Here is a 16,508-nt window from a genome sequence, read left to right as displayed (position 1 = left end):
GCTGAGGGGAGCAGCAGGCGGCAGGAGAGGTCTGCACGCCATGTGGGACCCTCACTGGTGGCCGCAGGTCGAACCGGCACTGCAGAGGCTGCAGGCAGCTTCACAACCCAGTGCTCAACCACTGTGCCACCGGGGAGGCCCCGCTTTGTAAATATTTTAATTCGTATGATCTACATACCATAATGCCACTAGCATACCTTTTTTTTTCTTTTCAAAAAAAAAAAAGGGTAAATAGCATAATTATATAATGTCATCTAAATTTCCTTTTTTTTTTTTTTTTAAGATTATTTATGCATACAAGAACTGGAGTACAGCCCAGAGGTGCGGAGGGGTGAGAGGATTCACCAGAGACAGCGTGGGGAACAGAACAGGCAGACTGATAGACACTGCTGAGGAGAGCAGTGAGCGAGACAGGATAGCGCTGCTACGCCATGTGGTTTAGCTCCCTGGCTAGCTGGAGCTGCAGTGGCTTGGGTAGCTTCATAGTGCTGTATCTTAACCCCTTGCGCCACCAAGCAGGCCCCCTTTTTTGTTTTCCAATTATCTAATGTCATAATTTCGTTTATCCTAGTCATGGTGCAGATAAAGTCTTTACATTGAAATTACTGATATACCTTGTAATAGTAATCTTTATTCTTAAATTCCCCTCTTGATTTTATTTCTTGCAATTTATTTGTGGAAGAAACTAGCCTTTTAAATGTTGCACTAATTTTTGCTGACTGCATCCACTTGATGTGGTTTAACATGTTTTTCTGTCCCCTGTTTTTATGTTTGGTAGCTCTTTATAAATACTTGATCAGATTTTGTGGGGTTTTTAGTTTGCTTGTTTTGCTTTTCTTACTGTGGATGTGTGTTTTCTTTTTGGCAAGGTTACAACATAGATATTTATTTCAATCAGATGCCTGCAATGTCTAGATCCATTAGTTCACTGAGAGTTGCAAGTGATGGTATTCTAATGTTGTTATTTCTCCATTAACTGAAATGATAGGAGAAATTTTCCTTTGTCAACTCTTTGAATTCCCAGAAATACAGAAGAGGCAGGAGGAGGATTTGTTTTTCTCCTTTGTTTATCAGTTGTCACAGTAATGAGTTGTTTCACCAATGATGACAAGTTAGTTGGTTTTTAAGAATCAGTGTGAGCTAATTTATTTGTACCCTTTAGCATGATTTGGTATATTGCATTATGTTTATGTTAAGCAAATCTTTGACCATTTGGAACTTCTTAAGATTGGCTCTTAAGTTCTTTTGATATGACCTTACTGCCCTGATTTCTGGTTTGTCAAAATGTTTGAGGCTCATCTTGGACATTTCCTGTTCCAGCGTGGAATCTCAATTCTCCATGGAGCCTTTCTCCTTTTTATGGTAAATGGTATTTCATTACCACAGTTTAGATGCTAAGGGGGCTCATTTTCCCTAGACTAGTCATTGTTTCTAGACTTTTCACTGGGCAGTTCTAAAAAATTTAAAAATAAATCATTTTGATGATGGCAATTCAGTCCAGAAGAGAACTTTTCTATGTCTCCATCTGTATTCTCTTCTCCCAGAAGTCCTGGGAACTTCTCTCAGGAATTCTGTTTTTCAGGCATTAAATTTCATTTTTACCTTGTGTAATCAAGCAATGATTAAAGTTAGTGAAGTGATAGCAGATAGCTGAGTGAGCCTGGAGAAAAAGGGTATGCCAAGTTATACCTGCTGTTCTTCCCTAAGGAGGGTTGTCTTCTGCCACTCATCCTGCTTCAGACGTGACTAAGAGCAAGGAAGCTTATCTTGTTCCCACTGAACTACAAAACACAAAAGTAGAGGAAGGGGCCTCCCCTGGTGGCGCAGCGGATGAGCGCTGGGCTGCAAGGCTGCCCACAGCCTCTGCAGCGCTGGTTCATTCCCCGGCCGCCTGCGAGGGTCCCACCAAAAAAAAAAAAAAAAAAGGTAGAAAGAAGAACTGTCCTAAAGAGATGAAAGTACACTGATGGAGCCCGAGGACCATCTTTGGCAAGAAGAGAGATGAGAAATGTATTGGATGGGGGCCTCCCCGGTGGCGCAGCGGTTGAGCGCTGGGTTGCGAAGCTGCCCGTGGCCTCTGCGGCACTGGTTCGATCCCCGGCTGCTCCCTGGCCACCGGAGGAGGGTCCCACATGGCACGCAGACCTCTCCTGCCGCCCGCTGCTCCCCTCAGCAGTGTACCTCGGTCCTTCTGCCTGCTCTGCTCCCCGCTCTGGCTCTGGTGAATTCTGTCACCCTCCCGCGCTTCTGACTGTACCCAGTGCTTGTATAAACTAACTGAATGAATGAATGAATGAATGAATGAATAAATAAATAAATAAATAAATAAAACATGCCTCTATAAAAAAAAAAGAAATGTACTGGATGGAATGTTTCATCCCCTGCTTTTAGGAAGTGGCACTCATTGCCTTCCTGGAGAATGCTGAAACACTTGCACATTTACTGTTGAATGAGAAGATGAAGCGAGCTTGATGATTATTCCCAGTGTTGTCTTTGGTGTAGTAGATGTGGCTGCTCAGGATTCTTGATCAAATCACTGGCCTTTTTTTACCTCAGCCCAGTTCGCAGTTCACTTATAAACCAGGTTCATATATAGTAAAAACTGCTTTCAGGGAGAAACCTGTAATAGTTCTTTATTTTAGTCTGCCCTTGATTCAGAGGGAGTAAGAATGGGCTTGCCTTCTAGAAATAGAAGACATGAGAGAATGTTTATTAGCAAGGGCAGATGGGCGTGAGTACCAGTTCTTTGGGCCCTACACATCTTTGAAAGTATTATGAAAGCTCTGAACCCACTTTCCAAACGTGTAGAATTTGATTTATAGTATAAAGTGTGTCATTCTTCTGCAGGCTTTCCTTTTGCCCCATGTTAACCTGGGATTAGAAGTAGTAACATCAGGTAAGAGTAAGAACTTTTATGTATGGCAGTGGTTATCAAAATGTGGTCTTAGGAATTTATTAGAAGTTCATATGTGCATATTGTCAGGTCCTACCCCATAAACTTGGGTTGGGACCCAGCTATTTGTGTTTTAAGCAAGCTTGCCAAAGGATTCTGCCATTCCCTAAGGAGACTTCTCTCGTTAAATTTGTATTCCTATATGATCCTTGTGCCTCATACCTCTCATCCTGAACCTTGGAGGGACTTCCTGTCATCCTCTTGTTGTAGCAGTACTCTATTCCTCCTAGGCTATGTCCTGCCCAGCCATGTGACTGAGGAGATGCTGTGGGAGTGCAAGCAGCTCGGGGCTCACTCCCCTTCCACCCTGCTGACCACCCTCATGTTCTTTAACACCAAGTAAGTGTTCTAGAGGCTTCATGCTTAGCCATTGCTGGCATCTGCCCAGTGAAGAGGGTGGAGAGTCTCCAGGTGAACTTCTGAATTTCATTGACACATACTTAAGAACCTTTGGGCTACTGAAAGCCTTTGGCCCCATTTGTGTTTTGTGTGGTGACCAATGAGGCAGACATCTTTGCCAGACCCCCACCATCTTGATGTGGTTCTTACACTAGACAGTGTGTTTGGGGTAGACCTGCCCAGATGCTGGGAATGTGGGTAGCAGCTCCTCCAAAGCACTGAATGCAGAGGGGAAGTCATGGTCTCCTCCTGGCACCCTTCCCTTTGCTTTGCTTTTGCTTGTGGTGCAGGTACTTCCTTTTGAAGACCGTGGACCAGCACATGAAATTGGCCTTCTCCAAGGTATTGCGTCAGACAAAGAAGAACCCCTCTAATCCTAAGGATAAAAGCACGAGTATTCGGTACCTGAAGGCACTTGGGATACATCAGACTGGACAGAAAGGTAGGGGAAGTAACAGGGGCTGCAGAAACAGATGCTACTTACCTTTGTGTTCTAGGGTGGCATGGGGAAGTAGTGATGATTGTGAAGGTTGGGATTTGTTACATAGGAATTCTCTGTTCCTTTCTCTCCAACCAAAAGTTTCAAACTGCTAGACACAGAAATGCCTCAGAAAAGATAGCTTCCTTTTCCCTTCATCGTCACTGCCCATGCCTCACACTCTTTTGCTTCCCAATATTTCCTGGTTGGAGTAGGATAGCTGGTATTCCAAGGTTCCTATTGTGGGCCTGAAAAGGCAGTTTGATGCCATGTCTGTGGTCTGTGTGTGTGTTTTATAGTTACAGATGACATGTATGCAGAACAGACGGAAAATCCAGAAAATCCACTGAGATGTCCCATCAAGCTGTATGATTTCTACCTCTTTAAATGGTGAGGATTCTTGTTATGTGTATGTGTGTTCTCTAGGTCCAGTCCGAGTAAAAACACTTCAAAAAAGCTAAATACAGAAGCAGTCTTACTGTTTTTCCCCAAGCATGATATGTCCCTTGCACCGTGAGTATAAAAGGGTTCCCTAAGGGTCACATGAAGGTAGAGAGGAATATGTAGAAAGCCTGCCTCTATCACACATTCATAGCCCAACATTTTCTTGGCCTTGACCTTTTGTCACTAGCACCATCAACCTAGGGAGGAATCTTTACCCTAGCTTTTATTCTCTCTGGTCCCAGCAGTTTGCATGTCATCTTCATGACAATTCCAGAGTAAGTTCTGTATGTTATAGGTCATGCCATGTTAGCTAGATGGTAACCATCATTGGTTTTCCTTTACTTTGCAGAGAAGGGACAGTAATCATAATGTTGCAAATAAGGCCTTCATGTACTCCCTCTTACTAACCTCATATTCATGTAGCTCTTGGTTCTCTAGCCACACTGGCCTCTCTCCACTCAGGCATCATGCTTTTCCTTCCTCAAGGTGTTGGCACAGTGTCTCCCTGTAGGGAAAGTTTCCGCGCCCCCCCCCCCCCACACCATCCCCACGCATGCATCATTTGACTGCTTAGCTCCTGTCCTTCCCTCTTCTCAAACACGACTTTATCAGATTCCAGATTCTCTTCCTGTTCCCTTGGGTTTTTCCTCTGTAGCACTTAACACATTTTTTCATTTTGTGTGTATTTGTGTAACTGTTCAGTTGCTGTCTGTCTCCCTCTTTTCTGTAAGCTTTGTGAGGTAGGGGTCGTTGAGTCGTACTCATTTGTGTACCATTCACACCTAGTACACACCTAGCACACAGTAGTCCTTGGACACATCTTGACTGGATGAATGAGTAACATAAGATGGCATGTGCTCTGTACTTGAGAGGTACAGCATAACATTGAAGGCACCCCGTCAAGGTTAGTGCAGGTAAGGACCCCCCAGCATTATAGCTGAACTTCCTATGGGAGAGCAGATGGAGTCCCTCTGGTAGAATTTAAAAACTTACCATTGCATTGGGTAGAAGAAACCAAGTGAACAGACGCAGAAGTCTGCCAGTGACTTCTGGGCAGTGGTTGGTTCCAGGTGGGATTTGTCTGGAATCAAGGCAGGTGAACCCTGGGCAGATGATTAGCTTGAAGGTGGCAGTATATGAAGGAGAAGCAGAAGGAAGGCTGCTTATTGCTGGCATTTGCAGTGACCCCAAAGGAAGTCTTAAAGGTAATAATGTGTTGACTGCTTGGAATTAAGTAGCAGTGCCACCACACCTTCAAGAGTTACTGCCTTTGCAGTGTTTGTAGGCAGCATATCTCTGGAAAATTGAGGGTGGGAGAGTTGAGATTGTGGTAGTTTTACCCTGCTTTTACCAATGTATTCTTCAGCCCCCAGAGTGTGAAAGGCCGGAATGACACCTTTTACCTGACGCCTGAGCCGGTGGTGGCCCCCAACAGCCCAATCTGGTACTCAGTTCAGCCTATCAGCAGAGAGCAGATGGGACAGATGCTCACTCGGATCCTGGTGATACGAGAAATTCAGGAGGCCATTGCTGTGGCCAGTGCAAACACCATGCACTGAAATCCCTCAGCCATGGTGCAAAGGAGACCATCCAGGAAAAAAGGACTTATTTTCACACTAAAGAAGAGGCCTCCATTTTTTCTTTTCTTTTTTATTGGTGTAGTTACGAAGCCTTTCAGGCTGCTTCTGTTTAAAATGTAAAAGGAAACTTGCCCCATGCATCTTCATAAACCTGCTGCGGTAGACTCCTCAGCCCATGGGGGCTCTGGATTTCCTGAGAGCCAGATGTCCTAGAAAGTTGCTGGCAGACTTTTTTGTTTTTTTGTCTTGAATCTGAGGAAAGGGCTTGGACTGTTAGGAGACATGTGGCCCCTTCCCTTCCTTCAGAAAGGTGGAATTAATGATGGATGGCCCCTCCATGGAATCTTCCCCAGCTGGCTTCCACTCTCACTGGCAGACTTCGCTGACTACAGGGGAGCCGCGGTCTTTTCTTTCTTCATGCTGAGACAGAAACTTAGCATCTTAATGGAAGGAAAATGAGGGGAACTTTAATTATGATTTATTAAAGACAATTTCTATTACACCCTCCTTTATGACAAGTGACATTTTAGATGTTAAAGTAAAAACTTTACCATGCCTTTTTTTTTTTTTTCCGGCCTAACATTGAGGCCTTAAACCTGAGGCTCCTGTGCCTGATGGAATTCTTGTAACATACACTTGTGTATCATATAAAGATACCACTCTGTTTCTCTTATGTATTCTTAATCTAGTTGTTTATTAAGAATGACAAGCACGTCTTTTCAACATGCTAGTGAACAACGCCTCTTTATTTGGGAGGAGTCTGGCGGGACAGTGGAAACACAATCACTTAGATTAATTGAAACGGGCTAAGGTGCAGAAGGGGCAGCAACCGGAAACCAATTCCCCGGTGAAATGGTTAGGGTGTGTTGTGCGCATGCGCTTCCCCTCTAGGCAGCCCCGCCCCGGGGGTGGAGGCACCGCCCATGCGCGCTGCGTCCTGACGTCAGCGATGCGTAGGACGCAGTGACGCTAATCCGCGGGTTTATATTGGCGCGGCCCAGGCGGCAGAGGCCTCTGCGGCGCGGTCCTCGGAGACACGCGGCTCTTCCCGGTTCCGGCCATGGCCGACTACCTGATTAGCGGGGGCACGTCCTACGTGCCAGACGACGGGCTCACCGCACAGCAGCTGTTCAACTGCGGGGACGGCCTCACCTACAAGTGCGGGCCTAACGGGCTCACCTGGGCGAGGAGGGGCGGTGCGATGGGCTGGCAGGGCGGATGGGACCCCCATTGAGCCTGCACGGGTGCGGGCGTGGCTAGAGTTACCGCAAATTCCCCGCACATCTCTGCGGTTCGTTTTACAGAACTGAAGGGTGGGATGGAGGAGGCATCTTAGTGCTTGGGATTTCAGGCTTGAAACTTCATTCTCTGTGCACATGGAGTTGTCGGTGCCAAGGGTGCCGATGACAGCTAGGTGGCAGAAACGGTCCCCTGCCACCGTCACGACTTTGTCCTTTGCCCTGCCTGTGACACATGGGCTAGTGCCACTCTGCCCAAATGCCTTATGAGGTGATTTTTGAGGATGGACTCTCAGGCTGCGCTAAGCCTGAGCCTTACTCTCAATTCGCTCCCCTCCCCCATAGTGACTTTCTCATTCTCCCTGGGTACATCGACTTCACTGCAGACCAGGTGGTGAGTATGGCCAAGAATGCTGCTGTCCCCTGGTCTCTGGGCTACCTCACCAGATTGGGCTTGGGGGTGGATTCTGTGGAATGGTCTTGCTGGCATGCAAGTAATACAGGGCGCCGCCTGTTTTGTGGGATAACTGACATCACCCTGCAATATATATAATTCTTTCCCACATTAGTTGGCTTTATTTTCCAGGACCTGACTTCTGCTCTGACCAAAAAGATCACTCTGAAGACTCCACTGGTTTCTTCACCCATGGACACAGTCACAGAGGCTGGGATGGCCATAGCAATGGCGGTGAGCTCCTCAGGGTATGAGGGCAGAGGCCCAGCTCTCTTTTCAAAGGCATACAATCATGCTTCTCTTATTCTTTGTCAACTCTTTTCTGTCCATTTATCTTGCAGCTTACTGGTGGTATTGGCTTCATTCACCATAACTGTACACCTGAATTCCAGGCCAATGAAGTTCGGAAAGTGAAGGTCAGACGGGCATGGATTGTGTTCAAGAGTTCCTGGGAATTACATTGAGTGGGACGGGAGCAAGGAATTTTTCTGCTCCTAATTTAGGATCATTTCTTCCTACTGTGAATTCCTGATAAGATCCAATACCCTATGTCATAAGGCAATAGAAGAACATCAGGTGGACAGTGCTGACAGCCACCCATGTCTCCTAACCCTAGGGTTTGAAGTGTTGGGTGTGCATTGGTCTTGTGGCAGTGCTGAAGGGGAAGTTGGCACAGACTTGGACTTCATGCCAAGAGCCTGATGAAAGTGGTTCAGAAACACCCTTTCTTTCTATCATTTCCAGAAATATGAACAGGGATTCATCACGGACCCTGTGGTCCTCAGCCCCAGGGATCGAGTGCGGGATGTGTTTGAAGCTAAGGCCCGACATGGCTTCTGTGGTATACCCATCACTGACACAGGCCGGATGGGGAGCCGTCTGGTGGGCATCATCTCCTCAAGGGATATTGATTTCCTCAAGGAGGAGGAGCACGATCGTTGTTTGGAAGAGGTGGGTGTTACTAGCAGAGCAAAACCAAACTCTGGTAGTCCAGGTTAATGACAGGAAGGTTTTTGTTGGCTGAATGACATCTCTGAGGGCCTCTGCTTTCTAGCAAAGATGAATACCCTTCCAGCTTTCTAACCGCTCCATGAAATTTCCACATCCTTTCCTTATCAAACACTTTGTGCCAATATTTGCTAGTGCATACTGTTTTTTGCTGCCGCAAATCCCAGCCCCTAGTGGGAAATATAAAGGACCAATGTCAGCATCCTCTTTTAATGTCTAGTCGCAGCTCCAGCATGGCCCTCTTTTTCTCCGCAGTGTAATGCGTACCATGTTGTCCTTTCTACTCAACTCTCTTCCCACTAGATTGCTACAGAAACTTGTGGCTTCCCTTGAGGAGGGTGGTTTGGATGTGGTTACATGAATATGGTGGTCCTTGGAAACTCACCTTGAGTTAAGGCAGTCTGTTGAGAGGTCTGCTCTCTGATTGGCCCTGCCTCACAGCTCCTCTCCTTCTTAGATCATGACAAAGAGAGAAGACTTGGTGGTAGCCCCTGCAGGCATCACATTGAAGGAAGCAAATGAAATTCTGCAGCGCAGCAAAAAAGGTAAGTTATAGAGGTAGGAATTGTCAAGCAACCAAGAAAGACCAGGGTCCTGATTCATGTCCTGCCCCCAGGAAAGTTGCCCATTGTAAATGAAGACGATGAGCTGGTGGCCATCATTGCCCGGACAGACCTGAAGAAGAACCGTGATTACCCACTGGCCTCTAAAGATGCCAAAAAGCAGCTGCTATGTGGAGCAGCTATTGGCACTCATGAGGATGACAAGTATCGACTAGACTTATTAGCGCAGGCTGGTGTAGACGTAGTGGTTTTGGTGAGTTGACACACAGGCAGGGTGGGATGGTGGGTGTAATTGCCATACCAGTCTCATTGGAACGTCTTCCCTGCCTAGGACTCTTCCCAGGGAAACTCCATTTTTCAGATCAACATGATCAAGTACATCAAAGAGAAATACCCCAGTCTCCAAGTTATCGGAGGAAATGGTGAGACAAGACTGGGCTCTGAAGGATGTGGGGAAAGTGTGAGGAAGCTAGGTCCCCACCTAGACCTTCATGTGATCATTTCCCTCTTCTCACTGCAGTGGTCACAGCTGCTCAGGCCAAGAACCTCATTGATGCTGGTGTAGATGCTTTGCGTGTGGGCATGGGCAGTGGTTCCATCTGTATCACCCAGGAAGGTAAGATCCTTTGTCAGGGCTTTGAGCCCTACGTGCCCTAGAGCCAAGAGCTCTTATGGGGACTATATTAAGTCTTCCAAAGGGGCAGCCCCTGGGCCAAATGGGCCCCTCTGGATGGGTGACTTGCCCAGAAGCAAGACGAGCTCTCGTCATTCCTCACCTGCCACTCCCCTTGCCTAGCCTGGCCTCCTTGCTCCTGCTCTGCGCCCTCTCTAAACTCTGGTCTGTTTTTTTATTTAGCGGCTCCCAAGATCCCTCCAGACATAAAGTCCCACAGCCCCAAATGCCCTTCTACTGTCACGGGCTGCTATAGTAAGTTCGGCCCGGCCCAGCGGCCCGGCCCAGCTGCCCACTGCCCGGCTGGCTTGGTTGACTGTAGCTGTAGCTCCCGGGGTTTGTGGTGCTGATGGGTGGGCAGGCAAACAATGACAGACCATGGTTTTGGGGGCTGCTCAAGAACACAGCTCCCTACTTTTCCTGGGGTGCTTATAGGGTGGCACCTCCTCCAGGTAGGCCCTGCTCTGCCCATATCTCCTGCAGTGTAGGCACAGCTCCAGAACCATCTGTGAACCCCACTTCCACAGAACACTGTCCTGATCTTGTCTGAGCTGCCCACCAAACAGGGAGAAAAAGGGTGGGTCTCTGGGTACTAACTGCACGGTGCCACCTAGCAGCTGGGCGGGGCTTTCCCGGCTGCTGACTGCATGTGCCTGAGGCTGCTCTGGGCCATGCATACATGCACGTGCACACGCAAGGGCGAGTGGAGGCCATCACAGCTGTTTGTCTTGTTCAAGGCAGGTGGGCCAGCAGCCATCCAAACATGACCCACCCTCAGCCAGGCTGCAGTTCTGGTGCAGTTGTAGCTGAGAGCTCCTAGGTGCTGAGTTGTAGCCGCAGGGCCCCTTGTCTATCCACACTGACTCCACCCATCCATCTGTTCATCTTTCAACAGTGCTGGCCTGTGGACGGCCCCAAGCAACAGCAGTATATAAGGTGTCAGAATATGCACGGCGTTTTGGTGTTCCTGTCATCGCTGACGGAGGAATCCAAAACGTGGGCCACATTGCCAAAGCTTTGGCCCTTGGGGCCTCCACAGGTGAGGTCCAGTACCCTAAGAGACTGGGGGGACTCCTCCATTGCCACACAGGTTCTGCCCCCAGCATTCTGTCTGTTCATAGTCATGATGGGCTCCCTCCTGGCTGCTACCACTGAGGCCCCTGGAGAATATTTCTTCTCTGATGGGATTCGCCTAAAGAAATACCGTGGAATGGGGTCTCTCGATGCCATGGACAAACATCTCAGCAGCCAGAACCGATATTTCAGGTGGGACAGCAAGGTCAATTATGTCAATCTATCCTTGCCCTGACCATCTGTGTTTTGATCTTACCTCTTTTTTTGTTTTTTGCCTCTCCCTGCAGTGAAGCTGACAAAATCAAAGTAGCTCAGGGGGTGTCTGGGGCTGTGCAAGACAAAGGGTCCATCCACAAATTTGTTCCCTACCTGATTGCCGGCATCCAGCACTCATGCCAGGACATTGGTGCCAAGAGTTTGACACAAGTCCGGTAAGGTTGGGGCGCTGGGACATGAGGAGCCAGCTTGGTCCAGGGTCAGTTAGCTACATCTGACATCTGCCTCTCTTCAGAGCCATGATGTATTCTGGGGAACTCAAGTTTGAGAAGAGAACATCCTCAGCTCAGGTAGAAGGTGGTGTCCACGGCCTCCATTCGTAAGTAACCGACCCTCTTCTACCCCTCTGTCCCTGGGTGGTGTCTGCCATGCCTCTTCTCCTGCCCTCACCTCATAGCTGGTCCTTCTGTCTACAGGTATGAGAAACGGCTTTTCTGAAAAGGGATACAGCACGCGCGCGCACACGCACACACACACACACACACACCCTGGTTTTTCAATAAAAGTTTGAAAAAAATGTGATGCTTGACTTTTTTTTTAGGATAAGGGGAAGGCAAGGCTCTGTGGCTGCCACCATCACAGATGCATGTAACACCCTTAATAACAGGGGAAGCCTCGGGCCCTGAGGTTAAGGTTTTTAGGTTCAAAAAGTCCCAGAACTCACAAGCCAATTCTGATCAGCTCTGGTTCGCCAAGTCTAGGTTCACACTGAAATCACAGAACAAGGCTTTAGACTGTAATCCTCAGTGCCTCCTGCTACCCCCAAGCTTGGTCACACAGGACCAAATTAAGACGTATATACTTATTCTCTAGCATGAATCTCCACAAAGGATTTTGTGGAGAAAATTCTGAGGTCCCTCCTCAAATCTTCATGTGCTAAAGTAGAAAGATCTGCAGTTTGGAGCAAATGCACATACAGCCTCTTGGCTTCAAAGAAGCCATGGGAGTCCCAAGTAGCCTAGATGAAAAAATGACCCCTTTGATTTCTTCACAGCCCCTACGAAAAGTTCATTAAGAGAGCAGCCCCTGGCCAGCAACACACCTAGTACAAAATGGGTGAAGTGGATCAAGTATTAGTTTGCGAAAGACTAATGTTATAGTGCCAAAGGGAAGGGACTAGTGAAAGTGTTGGGGACCCCTGGGCGCTGCAAAATGTGCCCCGTTCTTCCTTGAAAAGGCACACTCAGGTCCTGTTGGCGCATTCTGAATCTTGGGCCAGAGGTGTAAGCATAGTCCCTCCCAGTGGGGGAATGAGAGCAGCTCCTGTCACTCGGCCTTCGTGACACAGGAAGTTGAAAGTGGCACATGCATTGGGCTGCAAAAAGAAAGCTACCATTAATTTGGGTAGGGCTAGGTATAGGCTCCCCTCCCTGGGAGCTGGTGAACTTACCGTGTCCTGCACCTCCAAAGCGATGCCCCTCTGCCTCATGGCTTGCAGCACCTGGGATTGCAGCCGCTCAGTCCGGTCTCCAGTGCCCACCACCACAATTTCTAGGGAAGGATGAGCATGGCTAATCTAATCTACAGACAGGTCGAGTCGGGTGGGGGTGGATTTCTGGGGTTTAGAGCACGCCATCCCTCCTCTCCTTTGATACCTATTCCAGGCTCTAGCATCCAGAAGAGGGAGAAGCTCTCTTCGGTAATATCCTGGTGGGATCCTACCTGTATGGGGAACAAGCAGGTTAAAACGACCCACGCTGTTCTGCCCACAACCCCCTCACCTGTTCAACAACAGGGGAATGTATGCCGGGGATGAAATCAAAGAGGGCCGGCCTGTGACTCTGGGCCCCGGTTTGCTCGCAAGGGAGGGCTCACGTTCCACTGCACCACTGAGTTCGGAAGCAGCGCGCAGGGCCCAAACACACGATTCCCGTTGATCGTGAAGCCGCAGTTGTTGTAGCTGTCGATGTACATGGCGTGCGGGGACTCGCGCTGCAGCATAGAGATGCGCGTCCGCTGATACAGCTCATCATCGGCGGGCGTGAGCCGATGCCCACGCCGTGGCACCCTGCGGAGGGCTGTGGTCAGGGTCTAGAGGGCCAGAGGAATGAGGCCGGAGGTCGCCGGCCGTAAAAGGCGGGATGGCCAAGGACCCTGACTCCGGGCTCACCATAGCATCTCCGAGGGCCGACAGCGCAACGTGGGTCGCGATCGGAACACGCCGCGGAGCCGGAGAGCAGCAGCCATGGCTGACCAGCGCGCAGCGGGAGCGGCGCAGGGTCAAAGGGGTTGTAGCGGAGCCCAGCGCCGCGCAGCTGCAGTGCCCCCCTGCGTCCCGGAGGGCAAGGAGCAGCTCGCTAGCCCGGGCGCGGGCGCGGGCGCAGGAGCAGGCCGGAGCTTTAAGTCCCAGGAGGGCGCGTCCCCCAGCGCGGCTCTGATGTCTGCACCTGCCGCCCGGCCCGCCCTGGGCCCCCGCAGACCGTCCTGGGGGAGCCGGACACCTGGTGGCCGGGCCGACCTCAGGGCACTGCCTGGGCCCCAGCCGCGACCTGGGCCCCCGACTCTCAGCCATTACGCAGGGCTCACGGGGCCGGGGGCGGGGCAGCCGCGCACCTGGTGCAGTCCCGAACACCTGGCCAGGGCGTGGTGCCAGTCTCCAAGCCCCTAATCCCAGCCTTTGGGGCGTCAGGTTCCGGGGGCGGGGCGGGTGGGTCGAGTTTCCCCAGCTCGCCGCCGAATCACGCCCCTCCCTAACCGTCACCCGCGCGACCGTTGGCGTCGCCTCCGCGCGTCGCGCGGGGCGTGGCCGCGCGTGGATTGGCCTCTTAGGAGCGCGAGTGGGCGTGTCCGGGTGGCTGCTCCTTAAAATGGCTCCAAGTCCGCAGTCAGAGCAAGCGGAAGGGGACGCCGTGGTGGGGGACTTGTAGCTCCGTTCCGGTGGGACCGACCGGGCCGAACCGGACCAGACACTGAACTAGGCGGCGGCCGGAGCATCGCCCTGTCCTCACTCAATCAGCTTGCGTCCGGAGAATTTCCCGCCCCCCGTCTCCGGCCGAATCGGAGGGCCTCCTGGCACGAGAGTCGCTGGCGCCCGTACCGGGTTCGGGCATCTCCGCGCGCCCACCTTGTGGCCTCGGGGGGCCGTTGTGGCGTCTACTACCAGCGGGCGGGAGGCTCGGCACAGCCGAGGACGGTCGCAGTGGATTCCAGGGGGTCGGGCCGCCGCCGTGTGGGCCCATTGGGCCCATAGCGCTCCGGGCGCTGGCAGCGTCATCGGACAAAGGGCCCGGGGTGCGAGGGTGTCCCTGAGGCGGGCGCGCGGGTTTACTTCCTCTCCGACCCCATGGGTGCGCTTCCCTCTTGGCTGATCCCGAAGCCCGCCCCGCCACCGTCACCGCTTCAGTGGCCCTGGCTGCGTGTGACCAACCAACAGGACTAATCCTGCCCGGCGGATCTAATCCGGATCGGGACCCGGTCCCAGGGGAGGTCCCACCGCCCCTCCTATTGTTTTGGGACCCAGGTGAGCGCCTCGTTCCCACTAGACTCGGTTTCACCGCCTAATCCTGTGTCCGCCTCGTGGGACTGGGAGTGGGGGTTTCTGTTCTGGCCCCAGGACGAGCGACCCTCCCTCCGGTACCCCCGCCCCCCATGGCTGGACAGCGGGCAACGGAATCCCAAAAGCAGCTGTTGTCTCCAGAGCATTCCAGCTGCGCTTGGATTTCGTTCCCTGCTCTCCTGCCTGAGCAGCGTCCCGGCCGAGATGGGGTGGGCTAGTCCTGATCCCCCAGACATACTTCATTGGGTCGCTCTGGTCTCCATCCCTCTCAGGTGCGCCCTCAGGCTGGAAGTGACGGGTGCGAACGTCGGTGAGCCGGGGCGGTGGCCATCTCTGAATACCGGGGTAGCATTGGCGAGGGAGGGCTGACGGGCCTCCGAATAAGGCTGCAGTGGCGGTGAGTCCCATAGGGCCGCCCCAGCCTGCAGCTCGCTAAAGATAGCCCTTCACTTCCTGGGGAAAAACCACCCCAACCGTCTTCTGGTACCGAAAGTAGCTGAAGTCCCCAGGTCGGCCTCGGGCTTCTGACCCTATTAACAGCTTTTCCCGGGTGTTAAGCCTGCGATATGGAAAGCGCTTTGGAATGACACGATCACTCCCGTTGAGTGGGCACCCAAGAAGCCATCGGGAATGTCGTGTCCGCCCAGTGCTCTTTCGGAGCCTCCCAGTAGGGCCTTGCAGTCCTAATTCAGAAAGGGGTCTTGCCAAGATTTTCCTGTCCCTAGGATTCACCCCTCTCTTTCTGAGCTGCTGAGTACTCACTGCTCCAGGGCAGAGATGCTGGGTTTGTGCTCTGATACCTCAAATTTAATCTCCATTAAAAGAAAGAAAAAGGGGATTTGAATGACACTAAAGTGAAAGCAGTTGGGAGTCTTCATGGGTCAGAAGTGCTTTCTGCAAGCGCTAGTAGAGGAGTGAGATATTCCGACCAAGAGCTGTCCTTTAGCTGGGGCTTTCCATAGTCACATTGTTTAGTTGGCCCATAATGGCTCCTTGCCTAGACCAGGAAGCGGGAGGATCCCTGTTAAAGTACACCGGGTTAAAGGAGAAGCATTGAAAGCTGGCAATTCTGGAAACTCTCATGTTCTAATTCCCCAAGAGAAGAAAAGCAGCAGTTACATCAGAGTGGGCACTAATCGGGAATAAAGATGGCCCATACCTCAAAGGAGGAAATGCTTACAAATAACCTAAAGACCCAGGACACTCTTTATTTTTTTTTTTAAGATTTATTTATGCATACAAGAGCTGGGGTACAGGCCAGAGGTGGGGGAGGGTGAGAGGATCCACCAGAGACAGAGTGGGGAACAGAACACATAGACTGACCAAAATATACTTCTGAGGGGAGCAGCGGGAGAGTCAGGCGAGGTCTGCTGCGCCATGTGGGTAGCTCCCTGGCCGGCGGGGATTGAACTCGTGCTGCAGAGGCTGCAGATTGCTTCGCAGTGCGGTGCTTAACCCCTTGCACCACCAGGGAGGCCCAGGACACGACTTTTAAAATTTTTTAGTAGGTTGTGAAAGTGGCCTTAAAGTTAGCCGCTCTATTTCAGTAACAATTCACTCAGAATTTTTGGTGTCTTTATCACGTGTAAAATGCGGGAAATGAAACATCACAAGCTATATAAGACTTCGAGGAAGAGAGGGCCCCCTCTGAGCCCCACGATCAGGTGATCGCGAGGACGCTTTCCCTGTTTGTTGAAGCGGATGGCTCGGAAAGAACAGTAGCCCCGGGAATGGGACTCCTGGCGGAGCAGAGCTGGAGGGCCCTGCGCGGGGAGGGCCCTGCGGGGGGAGGGCGGGGCGGGGGTCATAGGTTGACTGCTGCAAGCGGGGCTCTGGCGCACCTGTCCACTCAGGGAACGCCGCCAAGTCCCC

At 51.1% G+C, this 16,508-nt stretch overlaps 3 protein-coding genes across 7 annotated transcripts in view; 2 read left to right on the top strand and 1 right to left on the bottom strand.

Moving 5' to 3' along the window:
• The window catches only part of QRICH1 (glutamine rich 1), a 40,129-nt gene extending 33,550 nt beyond the window's left edge, over positions 1-6,579 (top strand). For all 4 annotated transcript variants that reach the window (XM_037528846.2, XM_054693940.1, XM_037528853.2 and 1 more), the window contains 4 exons: positions 3,184-3,292; positions 3,643-3,794; positions 4,130-4,220; positions 5,641-6,579. In XM_037528846.2, coding sequence (XP_037384743.1) covers positions 3,184-3,292; positions 3,643-3,794; positions 4,130-4,220; positions 5,641-5,833 — 545 coding nt within the window. In that variant the 3' untranslated portion in view covers positions 5,834-6,579. The remainder of the gene's footprint in view (positions 1-3,183; positions 3,293-3,642; positions 3,795-4,129; positions 4,221-5,640) is intronic.
• Positions 6,580-6,841: 262 nt separating this feature from the next.
• Positions 6,842-11,657, top strand: IMPDH2 (inosine monophosphate dehydrogenase 2). Its single transcript, XM_037528865.2, has 14 exons — positions 6,842-7,012; positions 7,438-7,486; positions 7,679-7,780; positions 7,888-7,962; positions 8,291-8,497; positions 9,012-9,099; positions 9,171-9,370; positions 9,449-9,539; positions 9,638-9,733; positions 10,686-10,829; positions 10,912-11,056; positions 11,152-11,295; positions 11,376-11,459; positions 11,557-11,657. The coding sequence occupies exons 1-14, from the start codon at positions 6,915-6,917 to the stop codon at positions 11,576-11,578; spliced, it is 1,545 nt and encodes a 514-aa protein (XP_037384762.1). The 5' UTR covers positions 6,842-6,914; the 3' UTR covers positions 11,579-11,657.
• NDUFAF3 (NADH:ubiquinone oxidoreductase complex assembly factor 3) lies at positions 7,038-13,796 on the bottom strand. 2 transcript variants are annotated; one of them, XM_037520417.2, is made up of 5 exons: positions 13,694-13,796; positions 12,956-13,148; positions 12,736-12,802; positions 12,531-12,631; positions 7,038-12,455 (listed from the first exon to the last, which is right to left on the bottom strand). In XM_037520417.2, exons 2-5 carry the CDS (start codon positions 13,079-13,081, stop codon positions 12,324-12,326), a joined length of 426 nt encoding a protein of 141 aa, XP_037376314.1. In that variant the 5' UTR covers positions 13,082-13,148; positions 13,694-13,796; the 3' UTR covers positions 7,038-12,323. The 2 variants fall into 2 exon arrangements, with proteins under 2 accessions (XP_037376314.1, XP_037376306.1); XM_037520409.2 differs by lacking the exon at positions 13,694-13,796 and adding an exon at positions 13,251-13,354.
• Between the last annotated feature and the right edge of the window lie 2,712 nt (positions 13,797-16,508).

This window comes from Talpa occidentalis, unplaced genomic scaffold (assembly GCF_014898055.3).
Source record: "Talpa occidentalis isolate TD23 unplaced genomic scaffold, MPIMG_talOcc4v2.1 talOcc4.10, whole genome shotgun sequence".
NCBI classification, from domain to species: Eukaryota; Metazoa; Chordata; class Mammalia; order Eulipotyphla; family Talpidae; genus Talpa; species Talpa occidentalis.
This window is presented reverse-complemented; position numbering and strand designations above follow the sequence as displayed.

Coding starts and splice junctions, on each gene's coding strand:
- IMPDH2 (XM_037528865.2), top strand. CDS start 6,915: ATGGCCGACTACCTGATTAGCGGGGGCACGTCCTACGTGCCAGACGAC. Junction 7,487..7,678: donor ACTTCACTGCAGACCAGGTG/GTGAGTATGGCC, acceptor TTTATTTTCCAG/GACCTGACTTCTGCTCTGAC. Junction 11,460..11,556: donor GGTGTCCACGGCCTCCATTC/GTAAGTAACCGA, acceptor TTCTGTCTACAG/GTATGAGAAACGGCTTTTCT.
- NDUFAF3 (XM_037520409.2), bottom strand. CDS start 13,327: ATGGCTGCTGCTCTCCGGCTCCGCGGCGTGTTCCGATCGCGACCCACG. Junction 13,149..13,250: donor CGGCCCTCGGAGATGCTATG/GTGAGCCCGGAG, acceptor AGCCCTCCGCAG/GGTGCCACGGCGTGGGCATC. Junction 12,632..12,735: donor GATGCTAGAGCCTGGAATAG/GTATCAAAGGAG, acceptor ATCCTTCCCTAG/AAATTGTGGTGGTGGGCACT.